The 20,189-nt window shown below is 38.0% G+C and overlaps 1 protein-coding gene across 1 annotated transcript in view; it reads right to left on the bottom strand.

The window, feature by feature from the left end:
• Positions 1-20,189, bottom strand: part of TMEM131 (transmembrane protein 131) — a 96,522-nt gene that overhangs the window by 56,239 nt on the left and 20,094 nt on the right. Inside the window, exons 3-4 of the mRNA XM_027446652.3 lie at positions 9,374-9,414; positions 1,899-1,967 (exon numbers count right to left, since the gene is read on the bottom strand). Of these exons, the coding sequence (XP_027302453.1) occupies positions 1,899-1,967; positions 9,374-9,414 (110 nt within the window). The remainder of the gene's footprint in view (positions 1-1,898; positions 1,968-9,373; positions 9,415-20,189) is intronic.

The following is a 20,189-nucleotide window of genomic DNA, read 5'->3' as shown; positions in this document are numbered from 1 at the left end:
ATCCAAAATAAAAGCACATGCAGCTTTCTTCAGAGAAGCAGGTAAACTACAGATGACCTTTAAAAGTAACATCCTTCAAACTACATCAAAAGAATACTTTATTCATATCCACCTAGAATCAAAAAGCTGTATAAAATATAATTTTAAACGTCAAATTCTATAATTATATAAGCTGAAAACATAATTTTAAGAGAAATTCACTTAAAAACAAATCAATAAGCAAGTTTTTACAGGATTCTAGTTAAACTGCTGAGCAAACTGCTGTACAAGTTTGAGTCTGTACTGCACTCCCCATTATAATTTAACTATAACATAATGGTGTTTGCTATAGCAAAGATGCAACAGAGCCAGGCTTACCACTAGGTATTTTACTACTCAGTTTAGAACCTCAATATCCTCTTAGCTATGACCAGTTACTGACAAATAAATAAGAAAACAACATATGAAACGCTAGTGGTTCTGATACTTTGAATAAATAGTAAGGAGGGGAATAGAGTGATTTATTATGTTGCTTTCCTAATCAGAATATTATGAGTCTATGGATTATTGTATTTCTGTCAGACTGAGTATAGATAACCTCTATAATATGAGGCATTTGCATATAGCTTTGCTATTTAGTGACATTAATATGTGCTCTTTTTTTTGTATAAGGACTATTTCTGGAAAACCACTGTCTGCAAACAATATTATAGTTACAGCTTTTCCTTCTTCAGAAACGCCTAAGCATGTGCTGTATCAATACACAGGAGCCTCCTTGCATATATCTATAGTCACTGCACCAACCATACATTGGTATTTCCTACATACAAGGAGTACTATGGTTTTTATTAATAATTTGTGGTTTATTTGAAAATAAAACAGCTTTTCATCCAGAAGCAGTGCTGGCTGGAGATGGTGGAAATTTATGTCACAAGCAATACTGCACTAGGGCACGCCTGGGCTGTTTTCTTTCTACCTTGTTGAACTGTTAACAAAACATAGGAAATGTCATCACTTCACTTTACATTGTGCCAAAATATCAGTCAAGCACAGAAATTGCTGCACCTCTGCACACCAAGGCCGGAACTAATTTCAGGTGTTAACAAGAAAGCAATGGTAGCTACCTATAATACAGTAACCAGTCACTGGTAAGAGGAAAAACTCCATAGCAGTTCTCATGAAAACTGATTACAGATGGGTAACTCTTAAAACAAAAACAGCCTTCCTCCTCTCTGTCTTCTACCTTTTAGAGAAGTCATGTTTGCTGTAAACCATTCAATTCATCCACTGAAAATCAAAATAGCAACTAGGTGTGAGATGGAACACGGGCCCAGTCACAGTGGAGCCTCAGAGCTGCATGTTCACAACTCTACATCACCGTTCTAATAACTGCAGATCTATTGACAAAATTTCTGACAAAGTTTCTTTTTGTACTGGACCATTTCACAGCTTACAGGTTGGTCAAACACTTAAAAGAGTAGCACCGAGCATGTAAGCACTCACAAGAGCACTAGAACAAGCCGTGAGGATGACAAGAATATTGTGCACCTTTCAAGTTGCACCTGACACACTGGAGTACCAGCTCTCTGAGGTAGGGTATTTATAGGCAGAAAGGTAGAATTGCTTCAGTATGTTAGAAGTCTAAATTGAAAACTGTTTCCATTCTTCAGAGAAGTTGTACGAGGACATACTCCAGCCCTGGGTACTCTGTGGAAGCGATTTCTACACAAAGACTGATGATGTGCAGCTACATGATGTTTAAGACCACATACATCAGCTCTTGAATGTGCAGGTCAACTACATGTACAGATGAGGTATCAATGCAATCTGTATACACAATCTTTTCCTCCAGTTTTAAACGTTCTTCGGATTTATTCTATTTGTCTAAACAAATTGATCAAAAAGATTTGTCCACTTACTGTTCATGGAAATCTAGCATTGGTGGCTCGAACCGGAGAGGTCGGCAATTTCCCCGATATAGGGATACACTGCAAGAAAAATGAAAATGCTGTAAGAGATACTGTAGATGATACATTTTTGCTCCTTTCATCTTGAATTGCCCTGTCTTAGCAGAAGATTTATGAATACTAATAACAGCATAACTAATTCAATAGAAGAAAGAGACTAACAAACTTGCCCAGTCAGAATATCAATTTTACCAATATTACATGAATATGTCGTGCCTACAAGAAAGACTACCCAAGAGTACAATTTTTGGAAATGGATATTATAGAAACATCAGTCATCACTATTTAGAGGAAAACTAAGTATAACAGTAAATTAGACAGGTTTATATATTTTTTTTCATAGCTATATCCAAACATCCTCCTCAGAATATATAACAAAGACATTCACATGCACATCATAAGTTTCTCTACCTACAACCACACTAGCACATAAACCATCCTGGGCCAATTTGATAGTACTGAGGCCATGTGGGAGAAACCAAACCATGCCTCTACTGTTAAAATCTCTTCATCTCCAAAGTACAGCTACTTTGCTCTAGGAACATTCCCTGGCTTTGCCTGTACTAACCTCCTGCTGGTAACTGTTTTGGAGAACGCTAGCAGATGAAGGCTAGAACTTAAATACCACCCAAACAATCCAGCAGTAAAGACCATAAATTATCTGGAAACATTCTCTGGTACTGCTTATTTTACCAGAACAGTCGTAGTCAAAGAGCACAATCAATAAGCCACAACTTAAGAATACGATGGCAGTTTAATTGACAGAAACATTTTCTCGTTCACAATGAAGCGACTGCAACCACACCTCTGCATCTCTGTAACACTCTCGTCTTGGGCTGGGTAAAATTAATATCCACACAATGAACATACAACAGAGGACAATGTAAAAAGAAACAAATAGGAAAGGCTAAAGATTGGCTCAAGATCAATGACAGCTAAATGGCTCAAGATCGATGGCTCTGCTTTTTCTTAAGATGCTTCTTTTTCTGATAGTAGAATAATACTCTGCTTTCCGATCCTTGTTTTCTGACTTGGCATTAACAGTGACAGACTCCCGAAGACTGAATTGCAACCAAGCATCCTGAGTAAACTGAGCTGCTCCACAAAGGCCACCAGGGCAGCGGAACCACCCAACTCTGCTTCCACAGAGAGAAAAGCAGAGAGGTAGGAGATGTCTTCTGGTTGGGCTTATGACAGCTGAGGTCTTAAACTTGATCAAAGTCCATCCAGCATACTTCCAGGAAAACGAATTATCAGTCAAATTCAGATGCCTTTCCACAATCCAGAAGCATTTAAAGAAGTTATTTAGAGGAGTAAAACTTCAAAAATGGGTATTAAATCTTCCCTGTATTCTCAAATAGCCTAGATTTGGGCAGTGACAACACCACCATATTTTATAACAAATTCAAGAACTCTCCATGATTCACTCCAGTATTCTATAACAGACATAATCTTCCCACTTCAAGTACATGTGTAATAGGGAGGTCTACTTATGTTGATTGTTATACAGCTCTCCAGGTTTAGATGTTGAACTGTTTTCAATGCTGCTTAGAGCTTAGCCATTGAAAATAGCCTTATTCACATGATAAAACTAAAACACTGTTTTATACTTACTCTTATCTCAATAGACAGCTTTAGTCACACACTCATCTCAGAACAGTAAAAGTGAAGGTGCAAGACACAACGACGGGAAGAACTGAATTCATGTTTACAGAAAATAACAATTTTTGCTGCTGTCAATTGCTGCTATGACTTAGAGTATTCAGAGAGCACTTGGGTATACCTTCTCAGTCTAAAACCGATCCTCACAGGAACATGTGCTCAGCAAAACAAAAGTTAAAAAGACAATTAAGTTGGAAAATTATATTAGCATTAATATTTTGAAAGGATAAGATGAATTTAAAACACGTCTTTGAAGTGATCAACTCACTTTTCCAAGTTTACTGTAAAATTAAAAAAACATTTTGAGTGCCCTTTAACTGAGAAGGTCAAAAAAGGCCATGCATTCCTATTATCAACATAGTCCTAACACTAAATGGAACTACTTTTCTTCTAAAATGACTGTTAAAGCAGTTCTTTCAGTAATACTCTACAATTTCTCCCTATTTTAAACCTCTGAATAGTCAGCCATGCAGCACCTCTGTTGTTGTGTTTGGTTGTTTTAATGAAGAACGCATTTCTTGGTAAAAAGAATTAACTTTTAAAAAGTTATCAGATATATTTACAATATTTACAAAACTGATTGCAAAGATCTTTATTTCAAATGCATTGAAAATAGTCAAGAGTCACTTAACCTAATCACAAAAATCAGGACATACTCAACTCTTCACATAGTTGAAAGGTTTAAGTATCATTCTCTCAGAATTCACAGCTATGTTATCCCGAATAACCACTTAGACAACACAGAATTTTTAAATGGCTGAATTTTGGTAATGGCAGCTACATCGTAACAAATGCCAATTATAATAAAAGTAACTGTAATAAGGTTCAAATGGGAACAAACAATCTAAGAATTCCCAAACTTTGTCTACTTAAAGGCCCAACATGAGTCAACTTGCAGCAGACCTACAAAACGATGATAATGTCTGCTCTGCTGGGCACTTGCTCACTGAAGGCTGGATACACCCATGGGTAGGGCAACTTTATAGCATAATGACATTTAAGTTAATTATTATGCATGCATGTAGAGCTATAGCTTGCTTCCCAGACTAATATAAGAATTTAAACATTTTTTGTTCCCTACCCCTCCGAGTTGTCTAACCTTCAAAGTGCAAAGAACATGAAAAAAAGATGCAACTGAATGAGAAAGAACTTCTGACATCTGCCAACAAGCTCCAGCAGACAAGAATTAGCCAGAAGTCATCTGAGTCTATGAGGTTTCAGGAAAGTCTAGTTCCTCAAAGTGGTTTAAGATGGTCCCTAAACTTTTACCCTTCTGTGAGAGTTTTGACTTTAAAAGTAAGACTTGAGAGTGAAGACCTACAAGCAGTCCTGGAAAAAAAAAAAATCCCTCACTGTACCATCCATTCTGTCACCAAAGTGAGAAAGCAGCATATTACAAGTTGTGATTGAGAGAAGGCGATAAACTCCCAATAAGTTTTAACCATCTTTATAACTGCATCTGTGGTAAAAATATTAATATCTGGGAAGAGCATAGGTGAAATGGATATCCACCAGTGCTGAGATACAGTATTCTATTATCTAAGGACATTCTGCAAAATTTTATTAAAATGTTTTGCTGCTTATCATAGCACGCTACATATTCAATTTTAATCACCCACGCACACCTCTGCATTTGGACAAAGTGTTTGTCAAATATAATAGAGTTCTGCAAAGTTGGGCAGTAACTGATTTTCTGTATTCTCCCTTTATCTTTCTAGCTGTTCTGGGATTTCTGGAGGAGGTCGGTGCTCTGTGGAATCTTATCTGTACCATCTTTAATTGCTACTGAGGAAAATTCAAATCTAACATTACTCTACATGTATTTTTCCCACGTTACTTTTACATTCGTTTAAAGGGTTTTACTTCCTTTCCTGTGCTGTAAATCAGCAATAAAAAGACAACATCATTAAACCGTCAAATGGCAAGAAATTTCATGATTTTAGCAACACTTAGGCTCTTAGAAAGCCACTACTTCGTTATTTCTACTACCACAAAATAAAATGAAAATGTCTCCAAAAATAGCTATGTGAATTTTTAAAGTAACAAACAGTCAAATTTCTCATAATGAGTACTTTTTATGCCAGAATGTCCTTGAAAGAGTCACCTAAAAGCAGAACATTTTTGGCTAAAATAAGTAAGTAACCAATCACATTTCCCTGACCACACCCAGAACTTGTAAACGTTAAAAAAAATTAAGGTTGAGCAGCAAATATTGGAAGATGTATTTAAATTTTTATAGTTAAAAGGATTTTAGAAATATGGGTATTAAAAGTAGCCTCAGGGAGAATGTCAGCTCCCACAAAACATTTGACCCCTTAGATATTTGGCAGTAGCCATAGCTATAAGCACAGATGAATAAAGAACACTAGCAAGAAAGGCTTCTCATAAACTACACCCAGCTAGTGGCTGGCTCAGTTATGCCAACATTAACCCTTTATCAGGAAAACATACTCATAATATCAGAAGTTAAAATCCAAAGTTTTCTTCCTGAGGGGTTGTCTGGGGAACGGGTGGGGAAAAGATAGGATAGAGAGAAGTTTGAATAGATGCGCTGTAGCCTGATCACAGGCAAGAACAAAACAAAAATTAAATGGGTAGTTCATTTCCCTCCTTCCAATTAGCGGTAAAAAACAAATCAAAGAAATGAATAAACTGCCTAGGTGGGGAAGATATACAAGCCGTACCAAGAAAGATAATAAGTACCATGAAGGATAAGTCATCTATAGAAGTTAAGCATGTGGAAGAGACACTCAGGAGATTTCAGTACTGCCATTTAAAAAATCACCTAGAAAGAAAATACCTATAAAGAAAAATGCATGCAAAAGCAGTAACGGGGGGTGGGGGGTGGAAATTGCATATTCACTTTGCAACATGGCATTGAAAAGTGTGCAATGCTGGTCTTTATCACACTGTGACTGAATGACAAATAGGCCAGTGATCTGCAGTGGAATGGGCAGTTTGTATATTTCTTTTATAATACGAAAATGAGGAGATTTTTCAAATCTGCAAAGCCACTGTTTTTATTAGAACACACTCTAAAAACACCAAAACTTCAAACACAGAAAGCTATCTTCTTGGACAAGAAATTAAAAGAAAAAAAAAAAAAAAGGAAGATCTGTGGCCTAAGCCTCTTTTTCAAAGACCACTAAGAACAGGTCTAACGAGAAGGGACCTGGGGATGATAAACTCAACATGAGTCAGCAATGTATGCTTGCAGACCAGAAAGCCAACTGTATCCTGGGGTGCAAAGCAGAAGAAGTGTAGCCAGCAGGGCAAGGGATGTAATTTCCCCCCTCTGCTTTGTTCTCATGAAACCCCACCTGGGCCACGCATTCAGCTCTGGTGGCCCCCAGCGCAAGGACTCAGAAATATTAGCATGAGTCCAGAGGAAGGTCACAAGGATGATCAGAGGGTTCCTGTGAAGACAGGCTGAGGAAGTTTGGGTTGTTCAGCTTGGAGAAGAAAAGGCCCCAGGGAGACCTACATTGTGGCACCCTTCCAATACCTAATGGGGACCTACAGGAAAGTTAGGGAGGGACTCTTATCAGGGCGTGTAGTGATAGGACAAGGGGTAATGGCTTTAATCTAAAAGAGGATAGGTTTAGATTAGATATTATAAAGAAATTCTTTACTGTCAGGGTGGTGAGGCCTTGGAACACGCTGCCAGTGAAGCTGTGGATGCCCCATCCTTGTAGGTGTTCAAGGCCAGGCTGGATGGGGCTTTGAGCAATCTGGCCTAGCAGAGGGTGTCCCTACCCATGGCAAGGGGTCTGGAACTGGATGATCTTTAAGGTCTCTTCCAATCCAAACCATTCATTGATTCTGTGACCACAAAGTTTCGTTGTTTCTTGGGAGACAAAAAAGTTGCACATAATCCTCAAGTCCCAGTAAAGGCACCTTCTTTTTGCCATGGAGGCACAATGATTTAAACAAGATATTATTCCACTTAAACTCCATAAAGACTGACCCTACATAAGATAAAATACATTCACCACAGGTCTTATAAGTTCCATCTTTATTCCTTGATTCATGTTTTCATCCTTGCAATCTGACTGACATATTGCAGCACGTATAGCTGTAGCATACGTGGAAAATTTATGCTGCAGCATGAAGTGGAAAGATTAAACAGAGACTTCACAGGCAAGAAATGAACAGGCAGAAGTCCTGAAGGGCAGAGAGAAGCCTCCATTGTTGGGGACAGGAAAATAAGAAAGATGTAGGGAAGGTGCAGCAACAAGAATTTTCAAGTTTTATGCAGACTTTTTTGACTAAGTCAAACTTCTTTAATTAAAAAGCAAATGAGAAGTTAGGATAATACAAGTTTGACAAAATTTACATTACCATAATACAGAAATTGCCTCAAGCTTCAGATTAAAATATGCAGTAACTGCCTTATTTCAATACATAACATTAACTCTTCTCTTTTACATTATCACAGTAAAGATAAAGTGAACTTATATTTTAATTTCATCTGAAATGAAAGACTTGCCATATCCTCATAGATTTTTCATGTTTGCTCTTTCCCCCTATTACCCCGCCTTCCAAGTTCACTTAGAAATCTAATACAAGGTAAGCCAGAACTTACAATATTTTCGTACAAAACAGAAGATTTACATCACAGGATTTATGTCAATGTCTAATCAGGAGGCAGTGAAGTCTTGCAACAAGTGATACAAATAGAATGAAGGCTTTTTAGGTATAAATTGAAAAAAGTAATGTTCCCCCCCCCCCAAGATTTTTTAAAACTTCTTGCAAAGAGATACTCTTAAACTCACACTTGGGCAACCTAGATCTATATACATATCAAAATAAGAACTTTTCATTAACTCCTCTGAAATTAAACAGTTTAGTCCTTCCCCTAGATTTCTTTGGGAAGAAATGGAAACAGCCTGTGAAAAAGTCTAGCTGTATTTCTTTAAATAGCTATGTTGTACATCCCATCTTGTTGAATGCTATTGTATAAGAAAAATGCTTCATTATTGCCATTCAATGCATATCATTAAATGCAAGGGAGTGTTTGAGGAGTCTTCAGAAAAAAAGTTAGGGATGGGGGGGAGGGGGAGGAAGAGGCCCCTCTTGCTTCTCTGATACTACACATGCAAAGTTCTTTGCAAGAAAAAAAAAGCATTGGAAGTAACATCAAAATTGTTCCTCAAAAGGACCCCCAGAACTTTAGAAACAGGCAAACAAACCCAATCCTTTCTTAATAAAAGTTCAGTAAAATGATACAAAAAATCTACAAGCAGTCTCAGTTTATCTCCCCTCTTTATTTACATAGAATCGCTCTGTGGTACGTATTATAAACTGAATTAAAGAATTGAACTTATTGATTCTTAAATTTCTTATTTCATATGCTAGTGATTTAGCTGTCCTAGCTTTCTCAATATTAAAAATACTATTACTCACACAGATACAGTGGGTATTTTCAGTGGAGCCTCCTATTAGCAAGAAAACCCTTATCAAGTATGAATAAACTACGTGAATCATTTTATATGCATAAAAGGTGTGTCCTTCCTCACACATCCAAAAGGACATAAAATGAAATATCTAAGCAAAAGCATTTTCTCTACACACAAAGACTTTAGATGTAAAACATTTTCTAATATTTTTGTTTTTAAAGTTTTCTCTGTACAACACAAACAATTGAAAGGCTACAAGATCTGTCCTTGATTTTTGTTTACACTACGACTTCATTATTCTTACAAAAAATATTAGCAATCTCACAATAGGATGTCTGCATTAAACTTTCAGACAATTATGCTTACCTTTTCTGTTGATATGAACTGAGGCCTATAGTTGTCTCAGTCTGTAACAGAAAAAAAAAAATAATTGAAGAGACTGACAGTATTATACTTCCTGGGGGAGGGGGGTGGGGGGGAAGCAATGTTACAAGTAATTAGATCAGATTTTGAAAGACAAAAGAGGAAGTTCTGATCTGGAGCAGAAAATGCAAATTGGCTTTTTTACACTTAATTACTTGAAGAAATTAAGCCATCAGCTTTATCCAAAGACAACTTGGCCCCAGATGAGAACTACCCACAGTTCCAGTGACAGGAACTGCTACGAACTGTGAGATAAGCAGTAACTAAAAACATGAAAATTGAGAGAAAGAAAAAAAAGACAACTAACGAATAACTTACCATAGACATAATAAAAATATTACAAGAAAGACACAAAACAAGTAACAGCCAAGCAATTATCATACTGATGTAATATAACAAGCTAGAAAACAAAGATACTACTCGGAAACTTAAACGTCCTTCCAGCTAACAATCTCCTAGCCTTTCTTCTTCACACAACTTTAACATCACAGTTAATTACCTGAAAAGAAGGAGCTTAGGTTTTCTAAGAAATTCCAACTAGTTTACCCTTCCTTGCCTCAGAAATCCCAGCTAGTTAAGAAGGCTGCGTATGGAATGTCCTCTTTGAAACATTAAAATCACAGAATGGTTTGGATTGAAAGGGACCTTGAAGATCTAATTCAAACCCCCTTTCCCAAGGGATATCTCCCACTAGACCAGGTTGCTCAAAACCCCATCCAGCCTGGCCTTGAACACCTCCAGGGATGGGGCATCCACAGCTTCTCTGGGCAGCGTGTTCAAAGGCCTCACCACCCTGACAGTAAAGAATTTCTTTCTAATATCTAATATAAACCTACCCTCTTCTAGTTTCAAGCCATTATCCTTGTCCTATCACTACACTCAGATGCCTTCTTTCATTTAAGCCACTTTTAAATACTGGAAAGCTGCTATGAGGTCTCTCTTCTCCAGGTTTAACAACCCCAACTCCCTCAGCTTGTCTTCATCAGAAAGGTGCTCCAGCCACCTGATCATCCTCGTGGCTCTGCTGTGGACTCACTCCAATACATCCATGTCCTTCTTCTGCTGGGGGCCCCAGAGCTGAACGCAGCACTCCAGGTGGGGTCTCACAAGAGCAGAGCAGAGGGTAGAGGATCACCTCCCTCACCCTGCTGGCCACACTTCTTTTGACATAGTGCAGGATACAGACGGCTTTCTGGTCTGCTTCTCATCAACCAGCATCCCAGGTCCTTCTCCTCAGAGCTGCTCTCAATCCATTCTCCACCCAGCCTGTATTTGTGCTTACAATTGCCCCAGCCCAGATGCAAGACCTTGCTCTTGGCCCTGTTGAACACAATGAGGTTCACACAGGCCTACCTCTCAGGCTTGTCAAGGTCCCTCTGGATGGCATCTCCTCCCTGCAGCATGTTGAATGCACCACACAGATTTTTGTCATTTGCAAACTTAACTGAGGGTGCACTTGATCCCACTGTCCATGTCACTGACAAATATGTTAAACAGTGCCAGTCCTAATACCAACCCCTGAGGAACACCACTCATTACTGATCTCCACCTGGACATTGAGCCATTGACTGCAACTCTGAGTGTGACCATCCAGCCAATTCCCTCCAGCCAATACGTGTCTCTCCAATTTAGAGAGAAGGATGTCAAATGGGATAGCGCAAAATGCTGTGCACAAGTCCAGGTAGATTATATCAAGTTACTCTTCCCATGAAAATATCTACTTTTAAGAAGTTCTGTCTTGCCATAGGATACAAAGATCAAATTTAGGATTTCAGTCCTTCTTGAAAATGCAATTTATGTCTAAGCCCAAGAATATTAATCTTCTGGGAGAAGGAAATAAAGGTTACAGGTTTGATAATGCCTATGGTGCACACCTTGACCCACCTGACACAGTTCATACCCCTAGTAGAAGGATATCTGTTCTCAATGGGAATGGGAATTTTTTCATATTGCATTTCAGAACTGAAGTCATAGCCCTTGGGAAGTCATAGCCCTTGGCTGGGCCACTGACTTCTATTTCAATTGCAAATTACACTTTCTGTCCTTCTCTTTGCTAGGAAAATAAAAATCCTTTAAAAAAAAAAAAAACCAAAATGTACAAGTGTGAAAAGACCAACAATTAAAGAAGCTATATTTTATTTTGCTTTTTGGAGATGCTTAAGAAACTTTACAATTACTACTAATAATAATTTACTTCACAAAAATAATGCTTGATTCACAACAAGGACCAAATCCTTACCAGTGTCCTTGAAAGTGCATTATTAACCCTAATTAAATAATAACTTCCTTCCAATAGTTGATTTTTCTTTAGAAATTAAGTAAACTTCATAACTAAAGCACATCATTAAACTATTAGCACTTACCTAACAGTCAGATGATGGAGCCAACAGGCTCAGATCCTGTGACAGGGCAATCAAAATAGTTGCTACCAACACTGCCCCATCCCTGACAACTAGCTTTGGCTCTAGCAAGAGAGCATGTTTTTGACTATTTGGGAGAGGAAGTTGTCTGTTATCTACTCTCTTAAGCACTGTGACGACTGGTGGTCAATATTCCCTAATACTAGTCTTAGCTTAAGACCCCACACAGGTCAACTTTTAGACAGAAGGCAGTGGAAATTTAACTCAAGTCTAAATTTAACTAAAGAACATAGAGGAACAAATGGAAATACACATCATTAACAATAGCTGAACTACTGCACAGCTAGAGCTGTAGTTAACTATTGGGAGTTAAATTCTCTGGCTGATTTTACACACAAGTTTTCCCTCCTATATTCTGTAACTACAGATCTGCAATGAAAATATTAGTCCGTACATCAAGTTTAAAGTGACAAATCACTTTGGCAGGGCATCTTAAGGTTGAAACATTTCAAATATCTTCTTTAAATTAGAAGCACGAAGTAAAAATATACTGAAGACTCATGCTTATGAAGCTTTTTTTTTTTTCCTTAAAAATGCCTGTTAAATACAACAAAATGACAAATTGATTTCAGTGACTTTTGGGGGGCTTGAAATCCAGGTCAATCAAGAGCAAAGACACAGCATACCAACTTCAGCAGCTCATCAGCTTAACCATAGCATCATGGAACTAAACCAAAAATAAATCTCATGTGGCAGTTTCTATAATTATCACTCATTTTTATTACATGTCAATCTTTATAGTCTTGCAGTAAACAAAAACATACAAATGCACTGTGTTACATGTTTTAAATTACTCTTATTTGATATTCAAGCAAAATCATGGATTTACTATGTTGCAGTCTGGCACGCTATGTTTCCTGTGTGAAAACTACACCCCCTTTCCAAAAACTGTTAAACAAATACCAAGAACTGAAACAGTGAATCAGATCAAGCCATTATATAAAGTGAATGTTTTGTTGAGTACTGCTGGTTTTTCAGGTAAAAAGAACTATAAATTAAGCTTTTTAATAAATACAGCTTTTTCTTTCCTGCTGCAGAGGATAGACCTATAATACAGCAGTACAAGAAAGTAATTTATAGGAAAAATATATTACATCTTATCTGTACAGGGGAAGCACTACAAATAACAAAATAGTACCTTGCAATGGCAAGCTTAGTACAGATCCAGAAGGCTGCATGTGAACACTATTAGTATTTCAATGGATCTAATAAGCTAAATTATAGGGGAAAAATACAATTGGAATAGTTTTCAGATCCAGCTGACTGCCTAACAACAAAAAAATAAGGTCAGCATGAGAAAAGCAGTAGAAGATATACAACTGAGTAGGATAATGAAGTGGGAGAGGGAACGATCAGTACTATGGGCTTTGTAATACTTCTACCCCAAAAAAGCCTGTGTTCAAGTCTTGGAAATGGATTGAACAATTTGAAGGCATTGAGCAATGGTTTAAATACTTGGAACAGCCTGCCTGCAGGGGCTTCCACCCTCAAAAAAAGATTTTGCACAGAGAATCTGTACCTGAAACCATGCCTTCCACACTCAGTAACAGTTGTGGGATGATCCAGGACAACTGTCTGGCATACAAAAAGAGTCGAAAAAAACAGACCTTACAGACTGAATGCTGCCTCTGAACAAGGGGGTTAACTGTAGCTGGAAAAACAAAACAATCGACAAAACCCAACCACCACCCGATTTTACTATCTCACCGGTTTGTTATAACTGCTATTCTTCAGTTCTTGGTAAGAGGTCACATTACCTAACACTACATTCAGTTATCTAAACATAGGCCTCTGCTGCCGCTGGAGATCAACGTCCCATGGCAACGTGCCTGGTCGCAGGCTGACAGTCCAGAAGGGTGCCCGGTTTCCCCTATGCCCTGTGCCATTATCTGCCATGTCCACGTAGATGTCCTGGATAGTCCAGGGCATCTCAAATAGCACCGGTTACCTATGTTTAGACAAATGAATTAAAGCCCTAATGTCTTGAACAAGGTTAAAAAAGGGTGAAGGGGGGTAGGGAACGAGTGGAAAAGAGGTCTTGATCAAGACCTAAGGTTTCTGGACACCAAATGTGTTTCTTTAACGTGAAATTATGAACTACAAAACCTTTCTGTATTCCTACATCCTTCCAGGTTCCTTTTTCTGTAAAGATTCAAAATATTTTTATCTTGTAGTAGGGCAGGTTTCTACTCATAGCAGAGCTAGGTACTGATTGCAACTAAATGCTGAGACAACTACAAAACTGATACACAGGTGGCACCTTAAGTCTTCATTGCTGCATTCATCAGCTCTATGGCAAGTAGTAGGATAATTAAAATAAAATTATTGATGAATATCTTGCTTAAGGTAATGTAAAAAAAAAAAAAAAAAAAGACTGCTGTGATATGGGAAGTAGCTGAAAGTGGACTGAGCATGAGTCATTCCTGCCATGCACTTTCATGACCCAAACTCAGAGAAAGAAACAAAAAGCATCAGTTGACTTTAGCTGATGCAACACATGCTTATTGACAGTGGCTTTACAGCAGTCACTGGCTCCTGGGCTGCAATTAATGACTTTTAAACTAAAGCCTGGGGATGGCAATTCTTCCTGCTCAAGAATAAACTGCTTTTTTATTTTTTCCATTAAAGGAGCAGAGGGACATCAGCTACTCATAAGCAATGGTGAGGAACTGAGATGATGGCTGTTCTTTTTGTAATATCACAAGCATTGGAATGGAGCTCCAGAGGCCAGCTAGTCCAAACCCCAGCTCAGAAGAGGTCCCGTTAATGCAGGTCACTCACAGCTTTTGGCCACTGGGTTGTAAATATCTACAAAGACAGAATTCCTACAATTTCTTTGAGTAACCTAGTCCAGCGTTTGATCAGCCTCAGGAAAAAAGCTTTTTTTCCCTCACATCAGTTTGGAATCTCCCACGCTGCAACCCGTGTCCAATGCTGCTCATCCTTCCACTGTGCCAAGTCTGGCTCTGTCAAGTGCACGCTGCCCTTGTGGGGCAGCGCGGGGGAAATCACATCCCTTATCTGCAGGCTCCATTTTTGTTCATGCAGCAGGCAGTTGGCCTTCTTTTCAACAAGGGCACATGGCTGACTTCTGTTCCGCTTGCTGTCTACCAGGACCCATCCAGTTGCGTTGCATGGTGTTATTCCGTTCCAGCTGCAAGTCCCTCTGAATGGCAGCCCTGCCTTCTTCCAGCATATCAACTACTTCGCACAATTTGGCAGCATCCACAAACTTACTCAGTGCTCTCTCCCCCATCATCCAGGTTGATGAAGATGACGTTAGGCAGCATTGTCGTAAATACCAAGCTCCAAGGAACATCACACAACTGACTGCCGGCAGAACTTTGTACTGCAGAGTACACTCAGAGAGGTCAAGAGTCCAGCAAATTTTCCACGTGCTTTTTTTTTGTCCACTTATGCAGCCTCTATCTTAGCAGTTGGGCTATATGAATATTAATGCAGATCATGTCAAAACCATGTTTTAAGTCAACATACAATGTGAAAATCTGAGGTAATAAAAAACATATTTGCACTGTACACCTGAATCTAGTCACCAACGCACCAGAACCAAACGGTTGCCACTTCTGTTGAGGTGATAATTCTAGATTTACCATGTCATAACGAATGAAGTACAGATCCTGCAGAAAATATTGAAATTCCTCCAGCAAGCAATAGCAATGCTGATTTCCACGCATGTAACTGAGCCCCTTAGTATTCAGCTTCCTCATGTCAAAGCCACTGCAAGTCACATTACAGTTCTATCTATTTGATTTTAAGGACAGTTGTGCTTCCCATTACCAGCTTTTGTGACTAACACTTCACAGCAGTTTATCAAATTAACAAGTTTAGCAAATACGTATTAACAATATATATCACACCATTCTCTCTTGCTATCTCAGCTATTCCACAATACGAGTAAATAGCAGTAAAAAAAATTCTAGGAGTTAACCTGTAAAAAAAAAAAAAGTAGGGGCATTTCATATCCTTACTGTGATAATCTTACGTATAAGTATAATGAATGAAGTATTTCATATCAGACAATTTGAAAATGAGAGTTCTACCATTTTCCTTTTTCCTTGTAAGAATATAACAAGAATTACTTTCCAAACGCTTATCCTCAGTGGAAGATCACTCACTATTATGCTGGAAATGTGAGATAACTATGGCAAGAGATCTCATGATAAATAGTTCATAAAAGGCTGTTTCCCAGGTCAATCTAAGAGCAAATGAAAACTTTGTTCTGAAACATAAGTTTTGCATTACAGTTTACTTTTCACAATACATTCCTCAAAAAGTTAGGCTGTGTGTTACCTTCACATGAAAGGATAACTGCAATTGTTACTTTTAATAAGTTATATCAGCACTCCTAATATTTGCAGATGACATCAGTCAGAGGGGCTGGAAGCATCTGTCAGGTCTGGATGAGGCACTCTAGGGGGGCCTGAGACTGACAAGGTGAAATTCTGCTGAAGGAGAGCTCGAATATAAAACTGGGAATAACTGCCTAAGCAGTAGTTCTAAAGAAAGAATGTGTCTGGAACTCAGTGAAATGCAAACTACATGAGCACACAAGATGCTGTTGAAAATGTACATCTCATTTGGAATTATTAAAACAAGTGTTATTATGCAGGGAAGCAACTACTCTGTCCTTTTGCAAAACCTCAAATCATTAATGCCCTGATTAAGTGCCATGCCTCAAGTACTGGATTCCTATTTGCCTGAGCACTAAAGAAAGTGACCCGGTGTTTTTAGAATTCTGTATAAATAAGCTATAGGTATTTTTAGTACAAAATGACCGTAACAAAGAAGCAGGAAAAAAAATCAACTCAAATATGTATTAGAAATAAAAGAAAAGCAAAACCAACTTAGGTATGAAACATATGTACTTAGGGAAGCCTGTGAACATTACTTCACTGGAGGTTTTAACAACAAGGGAGAGAAGCGTCTGCGCCAAGGGCAGTCCATCTATTCACAACACTACCCAAATAAAGTACCAGGTGATCTCCTGAGGTCCACTTCAATGAAATCTACGGCTGTCAAGTGCCAACCAATTAAACAGACTTCTGCAAATTGCCTCCTACTGAAGAAACCTCCAGGTATAAATTAAGGAGAATCTTGTATTGAGCAGCAGACAATTTGCATTAATACAATTCTTATGCTATGCTCAGGATCTAAATAAATTACTTCAAGAGTTCAAAAAGTTGTTGGATTCTTAAGGGGACTGAATTACGTGAACCAACGATGGCAGAAGTAAGTTCTCCCATTAGATCCATAGGCAGAAGTAACAAATTTATTCAGACATAAACCCTTACTCTAAGCATATATGTTAGAGAATAAAGTTCTCGCTATTGCTCTGTTAAGGCTACTTGGTGGAATATTGTGTTCAACCTGAATATTGTGCGCAGTCTGGGGCCCCTCACTACAAGAAGGCCACTGAGTTGCTCAAGTGTGGGCAGGGAAGAGCAGAGAAGCTGGTGAAGGGACAAGAAAACAAGACTTATGAGAAGTGGCTGAGGGAACTGGGGCTCGAAAAGAGGAAGCTGAGGGGAGACCTCATTGGTGTCTACAGCTACCTGAAAGGAAGTTGCAGTGAGAAAGGTGCTGGTCTCTTTTCTCAGGTACAAGTGATAGAACCCAAGGAAATGGTCTCAAGTTGTGCCAGGGCAGGTTTAGACTGGGTATCAGGAAGAATTTCTTCACAGAGGAGGTGGCCAAGCATTGGAACAGGCTGCCCAGCGAAGTGGTGGAGTCCCCACCCCTGAAGGTATTTAAGAGATGTATAGATGTGGCGCTAATGGACATGGTTTAGTGGTGGGACTTGGTAGATGGTTGGACTTAGTGACCTTAAAGGTCTTTTCCTACCTAGATGATTCTGAAATGGAGAACTCTAACCCATGTACTGGTAGCCAACCCTCAAAGGTAATCTTCACTTTGCTACAGTTACCCATTAGCACTAACTACTGACATTTCCATTGCCACTTCATTTTTACTAAATGCAAGTGATTTACTTAAATACGTAAGAGAAAAATACCTTTTCAATAACTTGAATCACTTTAAGTCAGTCTGGTCAAGCACAATTTTCCCAATGCATTTTGCTTATTTTTGAAAAGAGAAGTCTAAAATGTGATTGGTTTCATAACATGCAATGAATGTTTGACAATAGAACCTAGTTCCAGTAAGTACAGAACCAGTATCAAGAGGATATACTCTTAACTGGAGAGAGGTGACGGGAATTCCTAACAAATTATGCAGGACCCAGCCCTTGATTTGCCTTATTTAGAAAACAATTCCTTCAAACAAGAAAAAGGCCTGCTTTGGCTGAAGGGATACCAAATTCTCCAATGATAGAAGAGTAAACCAAGATTGGAGATGGCTTAGACGCTATCATTTATTGAATATTATTTGCTTTATGCACAATTATTTTTGATATGTAAAAAAATAATTTGAAGGTCACATAACAACTAGACAGTAGTTAATGTCTAGTAGTTAGTAGTACATCACTGTATTTACTCTGTAGTGACGGACGACCTAGAATCAAGAAACATTTGTGAGAAATTACAGAAAGACTAAAAAAGAAACATTCAGTGACATGCAGTAGGATTAAAACTTTAGGAACTGCTGTTCCCAAGATATAAATCTGTTTTTACAGCAACAAATTTGCTCTGGTCTTATTTCTTAATTGCACTAGGTAGTCACAAGAGGTCACCATCTTAAAATTGACAGAAAAGGAAATAAATTGTAAGCTACAGAAAACATGCTGTATCATTCTGTTTAAAAGGAACTGGCTTTAATTATGTAAGAATTTTTGGCCTAAAAGCCATAAGTAATTAATAACATAATATCTAACATATGAACCAATTATTAAATTTTTTGTCTCTTGCTGTGTTTTAAATTAAATATTCAGTGATGTATTAGGAAAAGTGGAAGCCAAAAGCAATCCAAAGCACTGCAAAGTTTACACTGCCAGTGTTTGTTCCACCCTCATATTTAAACTAACTTTTCACTGTCGCAATAAAGTCAGAACGATTAACAATTCATTTTACTTTTCCTTCTCATTTTTAAATCAATTATTGAGGTGGTTCACAGCAGCACCATCCTAGTCCTGAGAGCTACAGCAATTAAATGTGCTAATAAATAAATAAATTTCAAAATTTGTAAGATTAATTTTAATTAGTTAAGTAAGGAGTCCTGTGGAAAAAAATGCCTAAAATGTAGATAGCTGAATTAACTACATCCTTTTCATCTCAAAAATTGGGCCAACAACTGTCAGTCATTTTTATTAAGCCACTCTTGTCAAGCAAAATATATTCTAATCAAGTATGCAATAGAAAAGCAGCTAAGCCCAGTGATTTTTTTCTAATATTTATACTGATATGTGGTATTTCCATGCAAGTTAGAGAAATATTGAATCAAAAATGCAGTAATTGAGACCATAACCACTATTTGGAAAGTTTCCACCATTCTACTCAAAGTCCAAAAATAAGCCTATCTACGTATCTAGCAGAGGATGTATTTAGTGTGTTAGAGACAACTATTTGATTAGGGACCCGATTTTGGGGTGGCTTTTTTGGTGATGTTTTATTTTTTGACTGTAACCTTTTCAATTGTCAGTTTGGATCAATTTGATGGATCTTACCCTTGCATGGTATAATCTTAAAACCTGAAATAAGTTATTTTTGACTCACTAACACTAAGGCCAAGCAGTAGAAGAGGAGAAAAACCCACAACTTAAGAAAGTAGATGGGGGTTGGGGGAGCCCTCACAACTCTGAAATAAATAACCATATCATGAACCCAAAACTACAGAGCTTTCACATTCGTAGACTCTTCTGGACTAGACAGGAGGTAGGAACTGTAAATCAAATACTAACTAATGAAGTTAAACAAAGTCACCTGACTGACACATGTTAATTGTTTAAACAATTACTGTTGTTGGTTGTTCTCCCCTCCCCCCAATCTTCTCTCCTCCCTTTCACCTACCACAGCTAACAGCATCAAGGAATTTTAACAAAACATTCTCACCATACATACTATCATCAGGGTGTACTCATGAAATTCTAGTCAACAGAACTTCAAAACTCAGTAACTCAAAAGCATTAAGCCATGCTGCTGTATCTTTCAACCCAACATTTATCACCATCTCAAAGTTTTAGTACATATTCTATTAAAGTTATGTATTTTTCAGGTGTAGTGCTGCCACTCATCAGCTTTCTTTTGGCACATGACAAAACAGACAAGATAGTATTTGCAACAGCAGTCACCTCTCTTCATTGATGTGAACTTTCTTTAAACCTGGTGATGACTTGGTGCCAAGGTCTACATTTACATTAAGGAATCCTG

The sequence above is a fragment of the Anas platyrhynchos genome, chromosome 1 (genome assembly GCF_047663525.1).
Source record: "Anas platyrhynchos isolate ZD024472 breed Pekin duck chromosome 1, IASCAAS_PekinDuck_T2T, whole genome shotgun sequence".
Lineage (NCBI taxonomy): Eukaryota > Metazoa > Chordata > Aves > Anseriformes > Anatidae > Anas > Anas platyrhynchos.
Note: the sequence above shows the minus strand (reverse complement) of the source record. Positions and strands in the feature narration are given on the sequence as shown.